Source organism: Grammomys surdaster, unplaced genomic scaffold, assembly GCF_004785775.1.
Source record: "Grammomys surdaster isolate TR1022 unplaced genomic scaffold, NIH_TR_1.0 125581, whole genome shotgun sequence".
Taxonomy (NCBI): domain Eukaryota; kingdom Metazoa; phylum Chordata; class Mammalia; order Rodentia; family Muridae; genus Grammomys; species Grammomys surdaster.
Window position 1 is genome coordinate 711,395 of NW_021620427.1, and position 17,905 is coordinate 729,299.

Below are 17,905 nucleotides of genomic sequence, written 5' to 3' on the forward strand. Positions count from 1 at the left end.
AAAGATGACCTGCATATTGTTTCAGTCAAGAAAACAAAAGGCATACAATGAGTTAGTGTTGATGAGAACAGGAAGCTGAAACTGGTCGGACAGCTTAGGGACAGGAACCTTAATTCTTGTTCTGGGCCAGAAATGTACTTCATTCTCTTCCAGCAGAGTTGACTTCCTAATTTCCTTTCCTACTATCTTTCTTTCTTTTCCTTTTACAGAAGTTAAGTGAGCCCCACTGCTGGGGAGCTACACAGAGATGTGACCATAAGAGGCACCTGGTCATGGGACTGACTGGCCTGACTGCCACTCCCCCCCATTGCCTTTCCCAAGATTCTTTCCTAAGTCCTACGAAAGGCTGGAGTCTAGCAGCTTGTCAGTGTCTATTGTCTGGGACCCAATCCTGCTACACGGGACTTCTTCGTTCTTTCTCTTGAGGCCCCACCTGTAATACCATCTAAACTCATTTTCACGCTGTCTGTAAAATTCATTCTTCTAGTTTGAGACAAAGGACCTAAATGGCATTGCCTAGGGTAGCTATGGTGGTCCTTGGTTTTATCTTTTCATCACCTTAGCTCTGTGGTCTACAAATACTTGTGGCAAGAAAGCCTCCACTGCTCCAGAAGACAACTGCATTTCTGTATGAATTTAAACTGCAATAGGTCTATTGAGGAATCATGACTGTGGCTAAAATCTCGATTTTTCAAATAGGGACTGGGTATTGTTTCACCAGGGTGCTCAATTGCCTCCCTTCCCTGGTCAGAACAGATTTAGATGAAATTACAGTATATTATCCAGAAGGAAAAAAAAACATGAAAATTTGAAGGTCCATTTAGGGATTTTTAGTCCCTTTTATCCTTATTAGTCAAAAGTTAAATATAACAGCCTAATCGTTATATTTTTCTCTACCATCACTGTTGTCCACACTATTAAACAAAATGTCCTGGAGGGGCTGGAAAGTGGCTCAGTGGTTGAGAGACCTGGGTTTAGTTCCAAGCACCTGTACACACAGAGTGGCTCACAGCCATCTACAATTCCATTCTCAAGGTCTCTAATACAACAGGAACATGTGTGGTGTACATACATACATCCAGGCAAAATACACACATAAACTAAAAACAAAAGTTTTTGGAATGTCCTGTTTTTGAAATGGTATTTAAATTGCAAGCTTGTTATGATTTCTTTTCTTTTATTCTATAAACAATTTTCAAAAATATTTCAGAAATTGTGATTTTTCACATTGCTGTAGTCTGTGTGGGCTGTTACATAAATCCCCTCTTTCTCAAGATTACGAAGTGCTCACAGATTTTGTATCTATTATAAGGGCCCACTCTGGTTCTGGGAAAACCGTCTCTTGCTATGCCCTTATAGGGCCTGAAGGATGACAGGGATTGCTAAGCTTTCATCTCTGAACAATGTAATCTTCAAATTCCATCACAGTGGGTATTCAGTTTCAACATCTGAATCTGGGTGACATAAGCAAGTGTAGTATGCAACATACAAATTCCAATCCATTGCCCAAATCCGTGGATAACTATTAAGATTTTAATAAAGACTTTTACTTTACAAAAGAATTACCTCTGGGTTAAATAGTTAACTTCCAACCAGTTCAAATTTTAGAAAACCCTTGGGCAAAGATCTTGCTCAAAATTCAGAAAGCTATTTATTAATGTGCTCACTTGACATCAGTAATCAATTTTTAATCATGAAATTGGTGGTCCAGTCTCTGAGATATAAGTATAATATACTAGGAAAACCCCAGGCTAAGAAGAGCACTGAATTCTAACCCTGGTTGTATGAATAAAATGATATGAATATCATTTTCACCATTATCACACACTTGAAATAATGTATACAACATTTGATTAGATGTAAGATGCCTGCTACTGTAGTTTGGATCTTAAGTACTGTTCAAAGCCAGTGTGATAAAGGTTTTGACTAAAGCCCGGGGTTGCATAGCGGGATAGTAGAACCATTATGACAGTGTTCTCAACCCTCATAGTGCTGCGACTCTTTCATACAGCTTCTCACGTTGTGGTGACCACCAACCACAAAATCATTTTTGTGACTTCAAGGCAATTTCGAAGCAAAAATGTTGTACTTTACAGAACGCTATCCTATATCTATAGTCAAAGTAAACACCACTTTTTAAAATTGGGCTGGTGTTTCTTCAAATACATCACCGGCTAAAAATATTCTTAATCGTACTGTGTGTACACAACTGTTTTCTAAAAATGGTAACATGAGAGTGTATAAAAAAAAAAGAATTAGATGAGAAATTGGTAATCTGAGAACTGGTAATCTGAGCTATTGCCTGTATGTCTTTGATCAATCATATCACTAACTGTAAGTTCCTTTTATTTTCCTCCCTTAAAATGAAAGTGGCAAAGTTTACAGCTCTAAAAAGTCACTTGACTACAGAGATCCGTAATGGATACTCAAAACAATTTAAATGGAATCTTTAAGTGGAATCCCAGCCTGGAGACGTCTTCTTTTTTTATTGTTGTTGTTTGTGGAAAACACCGGATCTCCTCCAGGCGCTGTTAATACTTCGGGATCTGCAAAGCAACAGCACCTGGAGGCTGAGCCCCCTGGAGCGTTTCGCTTTCACAGCCGGAAGTGACGCATTTGGTTCCGCATTTGCCCTACGCGCACAGCCGCCTTCACTTAGGCACTCCCCTCACCTGCAAGGAAGCGCGCCCAGTCGCCCCTCCCCAACCGGAAGTCAGGTGTCCCAGGGGCTGACTGGAAACGCTGTCCTGGGCGTACTTCCCCAGCTCCTCCCCCGGTGACGTCACTGCCCGCCCCTTGACCCTCGCGGCCCCGCCCCCTTCGCTGCCTCCCTGGCTTGCTGCAGTCTCTCGGAAGGCGATGGAGCGGTCTGAGCCGTTGGCTGTGCTTTCCTGCGAAGAGGCGTCCTGCTCCTCCTGGGGAGCCTGCGGGTGAGAGGCCTGGCCCGGGCAGGCTGGGCGGGAAGAAGCGGAGGAACGCCGATGCGGGCTCCGTTCTTGCGTTCCGGCGGCTCGGAGCGCGCGGAGGCCACGGGTCCGCTCGGAACCACAGGGAGCAGGCGAGCGAGCGGGCGGGCGAGCAAGCCGGCGGGCGGTGGGTGTGGCGGCGTGGGCGCTGGCCTCGCAGCTCGCGCTCCGCGGAGGAGACTCGCTCCTCCCTGGTCTTCCCGGTTGCGGGTCGGGTCCAGCATCCTTCCCTCAGGTCACCACTTCTGACCGGCTTGTCAGGAGTGGGTTGTGGCCCCCTGTTGCTTGGCGTCCTTTCTTGAGGCAGCTTCAGCGCCACGGTGCACTAGGCTCCTCCAGCCGTGCTCCTTAGAAAACTGTTCTAGAGAGCACAAGTCAGGATGACTCCATTGCAGTCTGGACACACCGAGAATCTCCCTGTTTACTGCGGGGCTGGCACGGGGCGGAGCCCAAGGTTCCTATGATTATTTCCCACTGAGGGTCCTTGTATACTCTCATCAGTGTTGGCGTTAGTTCGCCTTCAGTCATCTTACAATTAAGAAAGCCCCACTTTTTCCTGCCCAGTATATGGATACTACATACCAAATATAGAAATGCTGGGTTTATTATGATCGTTTAACACACATGAGCTTTACATTGCACATTGAAACGGTTGCTTCAAGGACTGGATGGAAGTATTGTCTGCCCAGGCCAATGTTGCTAAAATCGACTTAAGAAATATTATTGAATACAAATAACCGTCCCTTAGTTGGTCTCATAGATGTTTTTATTATGATTATGAGGCTGGCTCCAAGTTTGCCAAAGATGGCTTACAACCCCTATCCTCCTCCCTCCTCTTCCAAACTTCTGAGATTACAAGTATGTGCAATCAGGCATGACTGTTTTTGAACATATTCTTGAAACAGTGAGACAGCTTTTTGGAAAGTAAGTATTGGTCATAGCCATTAAGTGGCTGAGCATAAACCCGTTCTCATTTTTAATCAGATATTTAATCCACCAAAGTAATTGTGTCTAAAATAGGACAGCAAGTGAAAGTGTAGTAGAAATTAGATGATCGGAAACCACAAATGTATAGTTTTAGTGTGTGTTGTATGAGAATGCTGATTTTATTAGCTAGGTGATGCTATGCAGTTAGTGTCTGGTTACTCAGCAATCTCACCAGCAAGCACTGCACATAGCAGCAGCTAGTGAAATTAACTTCAACACATCTTAAAACTCTAAGGAAGATGATACCTAAGAAAACATGCATTTTTGTATAGAAGGACCTTTAGTAACATGTGACTCTGGTCTCATGCATAATTGAATTTCACATTATAGAGTATGAATTTTTAAAAGCTATATTTTCTCTTTAATAGTTTGGGTTTTTTTTTTTCCCCTAGTACAAGTAAAAATTTACCAACCATGACAACAGAATCTTTGGAGATCGATGATGGATTATACAGGTAAGAACCTCAGAGACTGAAACTCACCTTTTCTTATGGTTAGTACAGAATCTCATAGTCTTTTTGATGGCTGTAGCTGTGCAGAATTTCAAATGGATATCCTACAAGTTCTTTAAATTAATTTTTGTGGGATTTTTTTTCAAGTTATATATATGAAAGTTTTAATATGTGAATAAACCCCAGTTTCTTGATAGGATTAAGAAGAATTTTGCTCTCCAATGTGAAAGTAAATGTGTTGAGTTTAGAAAATAGGTTTTACTACTATTCTTGATAGTGTAGGGGTTTCTTCAGTTATGCAGTCAAATTTAGAGGAAGATTATTTTAGTGAATTCTTAAGGTAATGAAATACAGATAATGGAGAATTCATGACAGAGTTATAATTTGAATGAAATTTAATGAGTTTTTGTTTTAAGTGTGATATGCCTTGAATAGGAAGAGTCTTCTATGCATTTATTTAAAGGTCCGTAACTAATGGTACTTTCGGGAAAATGTAGAGCGAGGAAAAGGCGATGACCTACACTGAGCTTCAGAAGGTTATTCCTAGCCGTTAGGTCCTGTATGTCTCTGCTGCTGGTTATGAGTTACTCTGGAACATTTGCCGCCTATATGAGACCAAGCAACCATAAATGAACTCTGAGACTATGAACTAAATACATCTTTTTTTTTTTCCTTTAAGTTTTTCTATCCAGTATTTTGTCATAGAAATGAGAAAAATAATTAGTGCATCATTTTGTATTGAAAGTGATCCTAAAGAAACAGAATTCTCTTAATTGTGTTTGTGGTGGTTTATTTGGTTTGTTTTAAAGTTGGTTACGAGAATACTGGTAATCTGTGCTATTAACTGTTCACAGTAGATTCATTGATACCTCTAACTTAACAAGTTTGAGAGTAGAGTTCGAGAATTTAGTGACTCTTTGAGACTTCTGGAAAACTAAGAGAGATAATGATGCTGAATTTGCTGCTCCTTGTATCTTAGTACCAAGTAACAAAGAAAAAGAATCAACTCAGAGATTAAGTTCTCAGCTTCAGGTGTATATAACCAGATCTCTTGGGATTGGAGAAATGGTTCAGTGAGTGAAGGCCCTTGCCTCCAAGCCTGACAACCTAAGTTATTCCCTAAGACCCACATGATGGAAGGAAAAACAGCGACTCTGTAGACATTGTCATTGGACTTTTACATACAAACTTGTACACATACAGCAATATTCAAACATACACACACTATGTTTAGTAACAAACTTCAGGGAGGTTAGTATGGTAGAGTAGACTTTCCATGTAAAAACCTATATTGGGAAGATCTGGAAGATTTATCTACCAATACTTGAAGAAACATGTTTATGAGGGGAGCATCAGCGTGCATGAAGAGCTCTGTCATATCTCTACATGCCAAACAATATAGTGGGAGATGCTGTCACTTGACTGGGAACTTAGTTGCACTGAGACCTTGGGGTTGAAAGATGAGGATCCTGCAGGCAACTTCTGACAGGGCTGTCCTCACAGCTGTGAGGGTGAAGCGTGAGCTCCAGTCAGTTACCTGGGCTGATGGAGAAGCCAGGACATGAAAAAAATGTATGTTCAGGAAAGGTGCAGTTAGTACTTAGAGCCAACAAGAGAGAGACCATGTAGTTGGAGCCAGTAAGGCCTTGAGGACAGGGTTGTGTAGCAAACATCATACCATGTGCAGCAGATGCTGGACAAAGATCCAGTTTCTTATGTGGCTTTGATTCTGTCTTTCCCTTCTCTATCTCAGTCAGTGAAAATGCTCACTTTGCTAGTTTATCTTAGAAGTATGTAAGTTTGTTTTTTATTGTGCAGCTCACAGCTAGGGGTTGCATTTAGTCTCAGAATATGCTGTGGACATAGACTTTTCATACTAGTGTGATACTGGAACTGTTAAGACTGGAGAATGAGGCGTAATATTATGGTTTGAATATGAAATATCCATACACAGTGAATTAAATGCTAGTTTCCCAGCTGGTTGTGCTACTTGGGAGGTTTCCTGCTTCTACCATAGGTTTCAAGGATAAAACTCAAGTCATCGGGCTTAACTATATAAGCTATATAATTATATAACCGTTAGTTATACTGTAATTATCATAGTTTTATAAAACGGTAGACTAGTATGCTTAGACTATTGGAAGACGTGTGTTCTTATTGTCTTTCATTTAGTTCTATGTGTGTTATAAATTCACACTGTATCATTACTGTGATTTAAACAATTATCTTTAATTTTTTTAAGGTTAAAAACATGTATTTTATCCATACTTTTTATCATTTCTCATATTCTCCATGCTTTTCTGTAATTTCAGGTTCTTATGTCTTACTGTTTTCTGCCTTAACTGATTTATAATTTCTTATATAACTTTATCAGGTTTTATATGTTTGAATATAGGATGAAGTAGTCTTTATTTTACTTTTTATTTTGAGAAATTTTTTATGAGTTTGGAATTTCAGGTTTCTGGTACTTTTGTGTATTACTTTATAGAATTGTTTGGTATAGTGAGTGGCATGTCATGGGCATTTTGCTGAATATTTTACTTTTTTTTTAATTATGTGACCCTTTATAGTACACTTATGAAGTTCTTTCTCTTATTTTCTCTGCACAATGAATACATGAAAAACCTAAAATATGAAGTTTTTTAAAGAGTTAGATGTTTTCATTTTATATATAGAGAGTGTTTTTATCTGCATGTGTGTGTGCACCATATGCATGGCTGAAGCCTACAGAGGTCAGAAGAAGGCATAGATCCTTCTGGATTTGGAGTTACAGGTGGAACCAAATCTATGTTGTCTGTTAGAGTAGCAAATGCTCTTAACATTTAGGCATTTCTCCAACCTCCTGGAATATTGTTGTTAGCAAATAATATGGACACATAATGAAGATTGTTGACATACATCCAGAAGAAAATGTTTAGAATATTCAGAGTGAACAGAAATGATTTTGTATCAGGAATTTCAGAATTGGATGTGTTAAGAGAGAAGATGCTGATTGTGAATACAATCTATAGATCTTCAAGGAGATTAGATGAGTTCTGTATGGATTCAAGGAAGTACAATTAGGATTGCTGTGTTAAGCTATGAGAACATAGTGTTCTTTTAGCAAAGGTAGAAATTTTAGTAGCTAGAACTTTCTTAAAGTAAACAACTAAGTGATTTCTTTTTACTAGTCGTTTTCACTACTATATGGCATGCACACTTGATAGTGGTATAATAAGGCCAGAATAAATGACAATCACTGCGCATTACCATTAATCAAGATGAGTAAATCTCATAAGTGTGGATGAGTAAGATTGCTCAGCGGTTAAGAGCACATACTGATCTTGTAGAAAACTGGAGCTCAGTTCCTTCCTAGCACCCACATCAGGCAGCTCGTGAACCTCCGTAGCTCCAGTTCTGGGGTGTCTGATGCCCTCTTCTGGCCCCTGTGGTCACCCTTACAGACCCCACATGTACATATAAATAAATCGTGTTAATGTGGAAGAGGGAAATCTCAAATGGTCCCAACCTTAGACAAAGAACTGTAGGCAACTAAGGAATACTGAGAGTGGGGGAAAATAGTGTACCCAAGAAAGAGTCCTCCAGTCGGTTTTCTAATAACAAGCAGTCAGTCCCGAATGTATATACATATGCGTGACATTACACAGGCTGAACAGATTGTATTTATATATTTAGGAATATATATTGATATACATATGTGTGTGTATGTGTGTGTGTGTGTGTGTAACAACAAAAACAGCCTATGAATTTGTGAGAGAACAAAGTATAGCGGGGGCAGGGAGAAGAAATTGGAAGGAGAAAATGATGTTTAGTTAAAGTGAAAACTTTAAAGTGAAAAACCATAATCTCAGATGAAAATCTCCAATATAATTTTTCAAAGAAACAAGATACACATTCAAAATGAGCTAATTCATATAAAGTTGAAAACAGGCTAGACATACTCTTAATGGGAGAAAACATAAAGTTTTTACTTCTAAAACTAAAGTTATATACTGATTAAAAAATAACCATTTTGGTTTTAGGCTGGGGATACAACCCAGTTGACAGATCTCCTTCTCTGAGGTCATTCCTTAGTGCTCCAAGTAAATAAACTTACCTACTTGCTAAAAGTTCTGGTTTTATTTTATTTTTAAAGAGCAAGGGAGGTAATGATAAAAATACACTTTTCATCTAACTAGGCAATACTTTTAGGCTTTTAAATTCTAAAATATGTAAATTATTTTAATATACATTAACTATGTTGGTGCTTTAATTTCAGAAGTAAATATAACAATTTCTTCCTTACACCAAACTCTAATTTCTGACACTCATAGGAATTTATTGGAATTTATTATCTACAAGGACTGGTACATTGTTTGTGTCCTGTTAACTCTCAGATAAACTATCGCTACTGACTTTTTTAAATTTCCAGTGCATGTTTTAAGTGTTTCAAAACGTTGACTTGATCCTGCTAACTAAGTGTACTTTACCAGGTCTTCAATGCAAAATAGTACTCGAGAGTTGTTTGGCCAATTTTCTTTTTTAAAAAAGAAAAATCTGAATTTTCCCCTCCAAAATCCTGTTTGTTGTCAGAATTTAAATCAAGGATATCAGAATCTCAGGCCTTTAGTGAGGAGGGAATGGAACAATGACAGTCTACCTAACATAATTCCATAAAGAGGACAGTTCTGCTCAACTCTGCTTTGTTAGGATGTGTATTGTGGTGCCAAATGACATCACATTCAAAATGTGTTAATTAATTAGCTAGCAATTCTGTTGGTTAACTGTAAATGCTGTACAACTTATCTGAAACAATTCTGGACAGAATCGAGTGTTGTGGCTGTTAGTTTATGAAACTTTAAGGCGTATTTTATTTAATAAAATAATGATTTTGTGTTTCATTGTGCTTTCCATATAGCCGACAGAGATATGTTCTTGGTGACACGGCAATGCAGAAGATGGCCAAGTCCTGTGTCTTCTTAAGTGGTATGGGTGGTCTTGGAGTAGAAATTGGTAAGCAGTATTTTTTTTCTATAATTTCTGTAATACTTTTACATAAGATAAAGAATATTAGTCTTATTTACTTCAAAGGAAATTAGCTTCCAAATATTGGTCAAATTTTTTAACAAATTATTTTGTACCAGAGGTATGGTCTTCCACCAAACCTAAAGCCAGTGCTTCTTATTTGGTGACTTTAGTAACTATTAAGTGGTCATTCCTTTGTTCTGTATTTGTTTTGTTTAGACAGGGTCTCACCATGTAACCCTGGCTGTATGGAACTCAATCTGTATTCCATGCTATCCTTGAATTCACAAAAATCCATCTGTCTTAGCCTCCTTGGGATTAAAGGGATGTGCCACCATACCTAGCTAAATGATGATTCTTACTTTATTATGGTTACATAGTATATTCATTAAAACACTGAAAAATGAATAGATATCTTTTAATGCTTTGATTATGCAAATTGTATCAATTCATTTTTTTACCTGAATTCTCTTACTTTCTTAAGTAAAAAAAAGATACTCAGAAGTGTGATAAAACTCAATAAATCTGTGTTTGGTATGAATTTACAAAACTAAGTTGTTCTTTTTTCTTTTTCCTTTACAGCAAAGAATCTTGTTCTTGCAGGGATTAAGGTGAGTGTATACCCTCAGTATGAAAAGTAGTTTATTGTGAACTGTTTAGTTTTTGTTTTGTTTTTTTTCTTCAGATTTGCAGTGATCATGTACTTTGTCTTATTTTTTATTTTATATAACTGAATCATTAATGCTGTTCTTTTTTTTTAATTTATTGAAAATTTAAACATAAAAAGGCTCACCTAACATATTCCTTATTACCTGTCATACAGCATAGGTTACCAACTCAGTGTACATGTATATTTTATATATTCGCTTCCCAGTCTCTACTGGCTGCAACTGCTAAATTCTTTTCATAAGAACTTTAGCTGTTTTCTCATTCATAAATATTTTTAGTACATATCTTTAACCACAATTTAGTACCATTTTGACACCTTAAAATGTGTTAATTTCTTAATATTGTTGTATTAGGTTATTACTATAAAATCATTTACTCCAAAATTTAACAGTATCAATTGTTATGTCTTGTTTACATGGGCAAAGATTTTAGCCTGTTCTTTTGTTACGATCTCTCAGAAGAGTACAAACAGCATTTATAGGAGCTATAGTCATTTTGAGTGTAGTTTATCAAATAATTTGTTTGCAAAGCTCACACTTGGTTGTAGCCAGCTTTGTTTCTCTATGGGACTGCAGACCTTAGTTCCTTGCTGGCCAGAGGTTACTCTCAGTTTCTAGCTGTATGCCTGTCTCCATAGAGCTGCTGACAGTGGGACAGCTAGCTTCGTCAAGCACTACACAAGAGAGAGATGACACTAGCCCGTAATCAAGAGGAGGGGCTTAGCCAAAGCCTAACCGTCAAGAATATGGGGTGTTAGTGCCACCCTGGACCCTTGCTAGCATAAACACAAATGCCAGATGAGAGTTCAACTTTGTTTTCTTGAGAAATCTTTTTTAAAAGTTTATTTTGTTCTAATCAGGAGTCTAGGAGAATCTGTATGCTGCATCTTTTTCTTTTAATCTGTAGATTTTCCTTCCCTGATATTTTTCACCCTAACAAAATTTATTTATAAAAATAGTAGTTATTTTGTGATATGTATAGTGGCACATGTCTGATTCCAGCTTTTTAAAGGCAAGAGGGAGAAAGACTGGTAGTCATATCCATGGGAAATTGAGATTTGATTCTTTAGCAAGACTGTTTCACAGGAAGTATACTATGTCCTACAGTAGATGATTATAACCTATTTTTCTCTTCTTCATTATTTAGCCATTAATCATCATTACCTTGATCCATCACTTCATTAATCGTACTTGTCATTTTCTCGTTCATTACTTGTAATAATATTTTAGAAAGAAAATTTTCTCTTCATTGATTACCTGATTTCACTCAAGTGCGTAGGCTACATGTACAAAAGGCAGGATAAATACTGAATTTTTACTACCCTCCAAAAGTCATCCTGACCATTCCTCGTCTGTCATTAATGAACTCTGATTATGTGTATACCATGATAAACTTGTGCATTTAAATATTCTGTGTTAGGTTTTTATCCATTGTATATATTTTTAATTTTATAACAATTGGTACATCTTTCCAGTGGAATCGTTAAGTTTCTGAGGTTTTTTTTTTGGCATAACACCTGTAGTCTTTGTCATTTTAAGTCTTGCTGAGGGATAAAGATAAAACATTAGTCATCAGGAACACTGAATTGTATTCAGGTTTAATAAGTTTCTAATTCTCTTGTAGGAATGGATTACTTCTTTTGCTTTCTGTTTTTGTATGTTCTTTTAGTGTAAGATTCATGTTTTTTAAATGACAGTCCATTTGTCTTCTATTATATTTAACTTATATGACGTGGTTTCAGAATACAATTTAAATATTACTAATGAATTATTGAAAGTTATATCTTTTATACTTTTCTAAAATCCCTTGCTTTTAACTGATAGCTTTAAAAAATTGTATTAATTAACTCCTCCAGTTAATCATGCAAACTACTCAAAAACAGTTTGGATTATTTCAGGTTGGATTCTAAGTATCATTTAGTGTCACTTTTTAAATTCAATATTAATACTTTTTTTTTACATTTCTTTCAAAATTAAGCAAAAAATAAAAAATATCTTCAGGTTAGTCTGGTTTCTGTACTCTTTTCCCCATTAGATCATCCACTTTTAAATTTTATTTACTCATTTGTATTTAAATATAAGTAAATATATGCATTCATAAATATTCTATTCAACTTATGTATCTGTCTCTTCCTGTATTCCTCAAAGTGCCTTGCTTTTTATTGCTTAATAGCCTGTCCCTAAGATTACTGCATAGTGATAAATATTTGTTTCATTTTTTTAATAGTTACTTGAAGATACAATCGTGTGGATGTATCACATATTAGACAAATTTTCCCATGATGATGCACATTTTGTTTCTAGTGTTTTTAATAGAATTATACTTAATAACCTTGTCTGTTAGTGCTTTTGAATCTTTCTAAGAATGTCTTTTGGACAGATTCCTAAAAATAGAATCATTCTGTTCAAGGAGAAATACATGTCTTATTGCCAGAGATTATACTAAATTTCTTTCCATGGAGGCTGAGCACCTCATAGTACCATCATAATGCAATATGTTGTCAAATCATTGGACTTTGCCAATCTAGTGGATGGGGAAGATGTTGCATATTCAGCATTTCATATTCAAGAACAATAAAATATATATTATTCCAGCATATTTCTTATAAATTAATCTTTTCCTAGATAGTATTTGATGTGATAAAAGTTACATTTTTTTCTAGTTTTTCCATTACCTTTATCATCTGGAGTGTGGAATTTTTAAATATTTCTATATAAGTTTTTCTCAATGCTTTCTTTATGCTGATTTTTATAACATGCTAATGTCATAACATTTAGAGCTTCTCACTGTGTAGTTTCTCCTCCAAGTTGTTGGAGTTCTTCAGGCATTTATTGTTGTGTCTTCTGAATAAAGATGTAATTATATATCCTTCTCAATTCTTACACCACTAAGTTCTCTTTGTTATTCATATATACATTGTATTTCCAGCACAGTACATAGCATTAGAGGTGGTCTGTACTCTGGTTCTATTCTGGACTTAAAAGGTATTTTTCTCATTTTTTAAAGGCACTGACAATTCATGATACAAAAAAATGCCAAGCATGGGATCTAGGGACCAATTTCTTCTTGTGTGAAGATGATGTTGTTAATGAGAGAAACAGGTAAAGATACTTTGATACATTGTCATTTTTTTAACTTACATTTAAACATCTTTTATGTATAGAGAATACAGTTTAGCCATAGCTGTTTACTTTGCCAAAGTAAATTCACACTGCCTTACATAAATAAGTAGTGGCATTTATTAATTTATTTATTTCCCTTGCCAAGTTTGTGATACATTTATCCTGTTAACCTAGAAATGAATTTTACATTATTAAAGGAACTTAAAACATTATTTAGCAAAGTAATGGACTTCATTGTGACATTTTGATACATGTCTTCCATTATAGTTTGCTTTCATCCCCTTGTCCCATACACTGACCTCCTTAGCCTCTTCTCTCTTCCTTCCTCCTGCCTTCATGACATACATATTCCGTTGCCTTTTTCTCTTGCCTTCCTTGTCCTTGCCTATACTCTTCGTCCTCCCTGGCAGTCCCTTTCTGGTCTCCTGGGTAAAGGGAGTCTGTAGTATTACTGTCATTAAGAGACGACGAAAGCTTGGAGATTAGAAGCAAGACATGAGAAGATTGTTAAGCTTGCTAAACAATGTGGTAGTGTGTCATAAAATTGTATTAATTTAGAAAACACAAAAAGTCTGTTTACCTACAGTTTATTTAGTTTTCATTAAAATTTCATATGTTGGGTCCTCCTCATGTTAAGTATCTAACATTGAGACCAAAAATAATAAATGAAAGATTATATTTTTCTAGGGCTGAAGCTGTACTTCATCGCATTGCGGAACTAAATCCATATGTTCAGGTTTCATCATCCTCTGACCCTTTTGATGAAACCACAGACCTCTCCTTCTTAGAAAAATACCAGGTTAGTATTTTGTACTAAATGTTATTGATACATTCCAAAGAAATTATATAACTAGTATAACCCAATACATTGAGGAGCAGAACAAAAAGAATCAGGTTAAAATAATACCTATCAAGTGCTCCATTTGAGGAAAATGTTCTAAGAACTCGTGTATGTAAGAAGGGTATTTAGCAATAATATGCTGTTGAAACACAATGGTTTTAAACAACATGCATTTATTTGTTCCTGTTGTATCTTTTAAAGGTTAATATTTAGTTGATAAACTGTGACTTAATAAGCATCTAGATGAGTAAGTTACAGTGTAGAACACAGAAATCAGGAAAAGTTTGAGTAAAATATTAAAAGAAAATTTAGCATATATGAAAAGGTTTATTTATGACATTAGACTTCTAGAAGTAGTAAAACTCAATGTCAAGCTGGAGAGATGGCTCTGTGGGTAAATTACTTGCTATATAAGCAAAAGAACTGAGGTCAGATCCCCAACACCCATGCTGATCCCCATTGCTTCCTAGACGCCCAACCCAGCTAGCTGATGAATCTGAGGCGCAGTGGGAGACTGTCTCAGAAAACTATAGTGGATGTTGTTGCCTCTGACTTTTTTTTTTTTTTAAAGATTTATTTATTTTATTTATGAGTACACTGTAGCTGTCTTCAGACACACCAGAAGAGGGCATCAAATCTCATTACAGATGGTTGTGAGCCACCATGTGGTTGCTGGGATTTGAACTCAGGACCTCTGGAAGAGCAGTCAGTGCTCTTAACCACTGAGCCATCTCTCCAGCCCCGTTGCCTCTGACTTACACAAGCACATTTAAGAAAGTTTACACATGCATACACGGCACATAAGAAAACGTTAATGTCAGAAAATTAGGCTGAAATAATTTCTAGCACTTGATAAACACAAGTCTTTAGATTAAAAAATTGCTGGAGCTATTACTAGACTTTATATAATTTATTCTCTTAATATATTACCTTGTTATGTTTCACAAATACTGACAGAAAACACCAAGGGATAACCCATAAAATTGATCTATCAGAAACACAAATTTTAACATACATAGGAACGGAAGAAAAACAATGTCAGTTCCAAAAGTAAAAAAAGTATTTTCTTGTGTCTGATGCCAAAGAAAACTTAGTGATGAAATTATCTGATAAAAGAAACCAGTGGTTCTAAAGAACATCTAGTAAAATTTGAAGAAATTAAAGACAATTAAAGAAAACAATACATGAGAAGTAAAAAAAAAAAAAAAAATTAAAAAAAAATCTTAGAAAAAAATAGTAGGAACAAAGAGTAAACAAATCCGACAAGTATAGTTGACAAATGTTCTAACGGTAGACTACGATCAAGTGAGAGACTAGCTAAGCTTAGAAGCAGGCCTTTAGAGTAAAAGAGGCAAGAATGAAAAGAGCTTTGGAGATCATTGGCACCCCAGTAAACAAACATTTCCATTTTGGGGTACCTAGGAAAAGAAAGGAAACTCTATTATTCAAAGAAGCTATACCTGCAAGCCTCTCTAATCTTGGGACCCATAGGTCTTCAAGTGTGCATGACCACACAAAATTCTGACCCTGACGTATTGTAGTTAGATTGCCAGAAACATAAGGCCCAGAGTTCAGTTCCTGAACTCTTGCCTCCCTCAAAAAAAAAAAGACAAAAATGATTAAGAACTGTAATGTAAAGCATCAAATCTCATTTACAAGTATATGTAGTCTCTCCATTAGACTTACAGTAGTTTGCTTAAAACAGACTTAAAAAGCAAGGCAAGAAGAAATGAAATATTGTTCCATTTCAGAAGATAGTAATTCAGCTAGCTTTATATATACCCAGATAAATATAGCCTATCCTTCCAAGATGAAAAACACATTTTCATGATAAGGTGGAAAAAAATAAAGGAATTGATTATGACCAGACCAGCCTGCCTAAAGATGCTCAAGGGAGTCCACAGCCAGAAGGAAAAGAATCATCTGTACCATTGTCAATACATGAAAGTATACCACATTTGTAAAGAAAACACAGAAAGGAAAAATGAAGAGCCAAGCCAAAGATGAACAAGTCATATTTTAAGATGCCCTCATTTAACATTCAGCAATCTGTTCAACAGACACTAACAAGAGGGAATGAAATGGCAATTTTTTTTCATTCCCATGAAGAAAGGCAAACTCAAACAAACGATATTCAAAACAAATAGGAATGGAAATTCTTACATTATCTTTATTAATTTTAAGTGCAAGTGAACTGTATTCCCCAGTTAGATGATGCAAATTGTCTGAATCTAAAACAAGTGTACCGTCTATCAGAAACTCGCATTAGTAGTGAGCACACAGCAACTGAAAGTGAAAAAAAATGGGAAAAAGGTGTTCCAGGCCTGGGAAGATAGTTTGCATAAGTTTGATTTCTCTGCAAGCATGAGGGCCTGAATTCAAATGCCTAGCACGCAGATAACAAGCAGGGCATGGGTTTGCCGTCACTGGGTTGGGGATACGACAGGTTTATTCTGAGAGCTACCCTAGCCATCCTGCCATCCTAGCAGAAATAGTGATTTTTCTTGCTCAGGAAGAGACCCATGATTCAGAGCAATATGGTAATCCTCTTAGAATAGGAAAGAAACTCCCAAAGTCCTTCTCTGGATGCCAAATGTGTGCGTGCACACAAAAAGAGATTTCTATGCAACTGTAAATCAAAAGTGACAGAAGTGGGTGTTTACACAGAGTAGATGTAAAAATGAAACTGTAAAACGCAGTAGTCATTTAATCAGGGATTAGTTCAATATCTGACAACAAGCATTAGATCTAAAGAGGAAGTAGGATCCAGGACAATGTTAGAACTTCCAATATTATCATTCTACAGATCTTCGGACACAACAAACAGCAAGCTGGTTGTGGTGACACATAGCCAAGTATTTGAGAGGCTAAGAAAGAAGGATTGCTGTAGTTTGAAAACATGCTGGGTTAATCCTGAGTACTAGACCAACCAGCTCTACACAGTCATGATACCCGTTCTCAATTCTCTCCCACACAAAATTGCAACATTGAAGCACTATAGCTAATATGCCAAGCAGCATGTCTAGAATATACATCCTCAGCACATGAAACAGTCCTTAATATATACCATGTATTAGGACATATAAATAAATCTTGAGACATTCACAAAAAATGCAGAAGTGGGGACTAGGAATGTAGCTTAGTCACTAGATTGCTTACGTAACATGTGCAAAACTTTTAAGTTTGATTGCCAGCATCAAATAAATGAGATATGCCTGTAGTCTTGTCACTCTAAACATGGAGACAGGAGGATCAGAAATTTAATGTCAAAAATAACTGTGTGTCTTCCCTGACCACTATGTAATAAAATGAAAAATGACAAAATAAACTTCAGAAATCTTACCCTTCCAAAATAGAAAGCTATTATTTAATAAATAAATGAATGAATAAATAAATAAATAAATAAATAAATAACTGGCAAGAATATCAAAAAAGGAAATTTTTTAAAAACAATAATAACGTATACAATGTAATTATCACACTTCCGGGTATATAGCAAACTTAAATGAAGTCAGCTTACCATAGAGTTGCATGCCCATGCTCACTGCAGCACTGTTTAGCTTGAACATATGTAACCAAACATTAATTCCCTTCCTTCAGTATGTACATAAAGAAAACTTGGTTTATGAGTATATATGTGTCTGTCTGTCTGTTTTTACACATAAAAGCATATGTAGGTGTGAAGAAAAGTGTAAAAGAAAGTCTGGACTTATCAGTACCTAGTAGTTGCATGTATTGATGTAAAACACAGCTTACTAATATATGCAATTTAGGTGATGATTTAAAATGTCCAAGTTTCAGGACATGGACATTAAATTACATTACTTTTTACTGCCATCAGTTCTGTAGATGCCTCCTTGGGTT

The 17,905-nt window shown here is 36.2% G+C and overlaps 1 protein-coding gene across 1 annotated transcript in view; it reads left to right on the forward strand.

The window, feature by feature from the left end:
• Positions 1 to 2,831: 2,831 nt before the first annotated feature.
• Uba6 (ubiquitin like modifier activating enzyme 6) overlaps positions 2,832 to 17,905 on the forward strand; it is a 62,536-nt gene continuing 47,462 nt past the window's right edge. The window contains exons 1-6 of the mRNA XM_028786802.1: positions 2,832 to 2,930; positions 4,346 to 4,408; positions 9,303 to 9,397; positions 9,992 to 10,020; positions 13,085 to 13,179; positions 13,888 to 13,999. Of these exons, the coding sequence (XP_028642635.1) occupies positions 2,860 to 2,930; positions 4,346 to 4,408; positions 9,303 to 9,397; positions 9,992 to 10,020; positions 13,085 to 13,179; positions 13,888 to 13,999 (465 nt within the window). The 5' untranslated portion in view covers positions 2,832 to 2,859. The remainder of the gene's footprint in view (positions 2,931 to 4,345; positions 4,409 to 9,302; positions 9,398 to 9,991; positions 10,021 to 13,084; positions 13,180 to 13,887; positions 14,000 to 17,905) is intronic.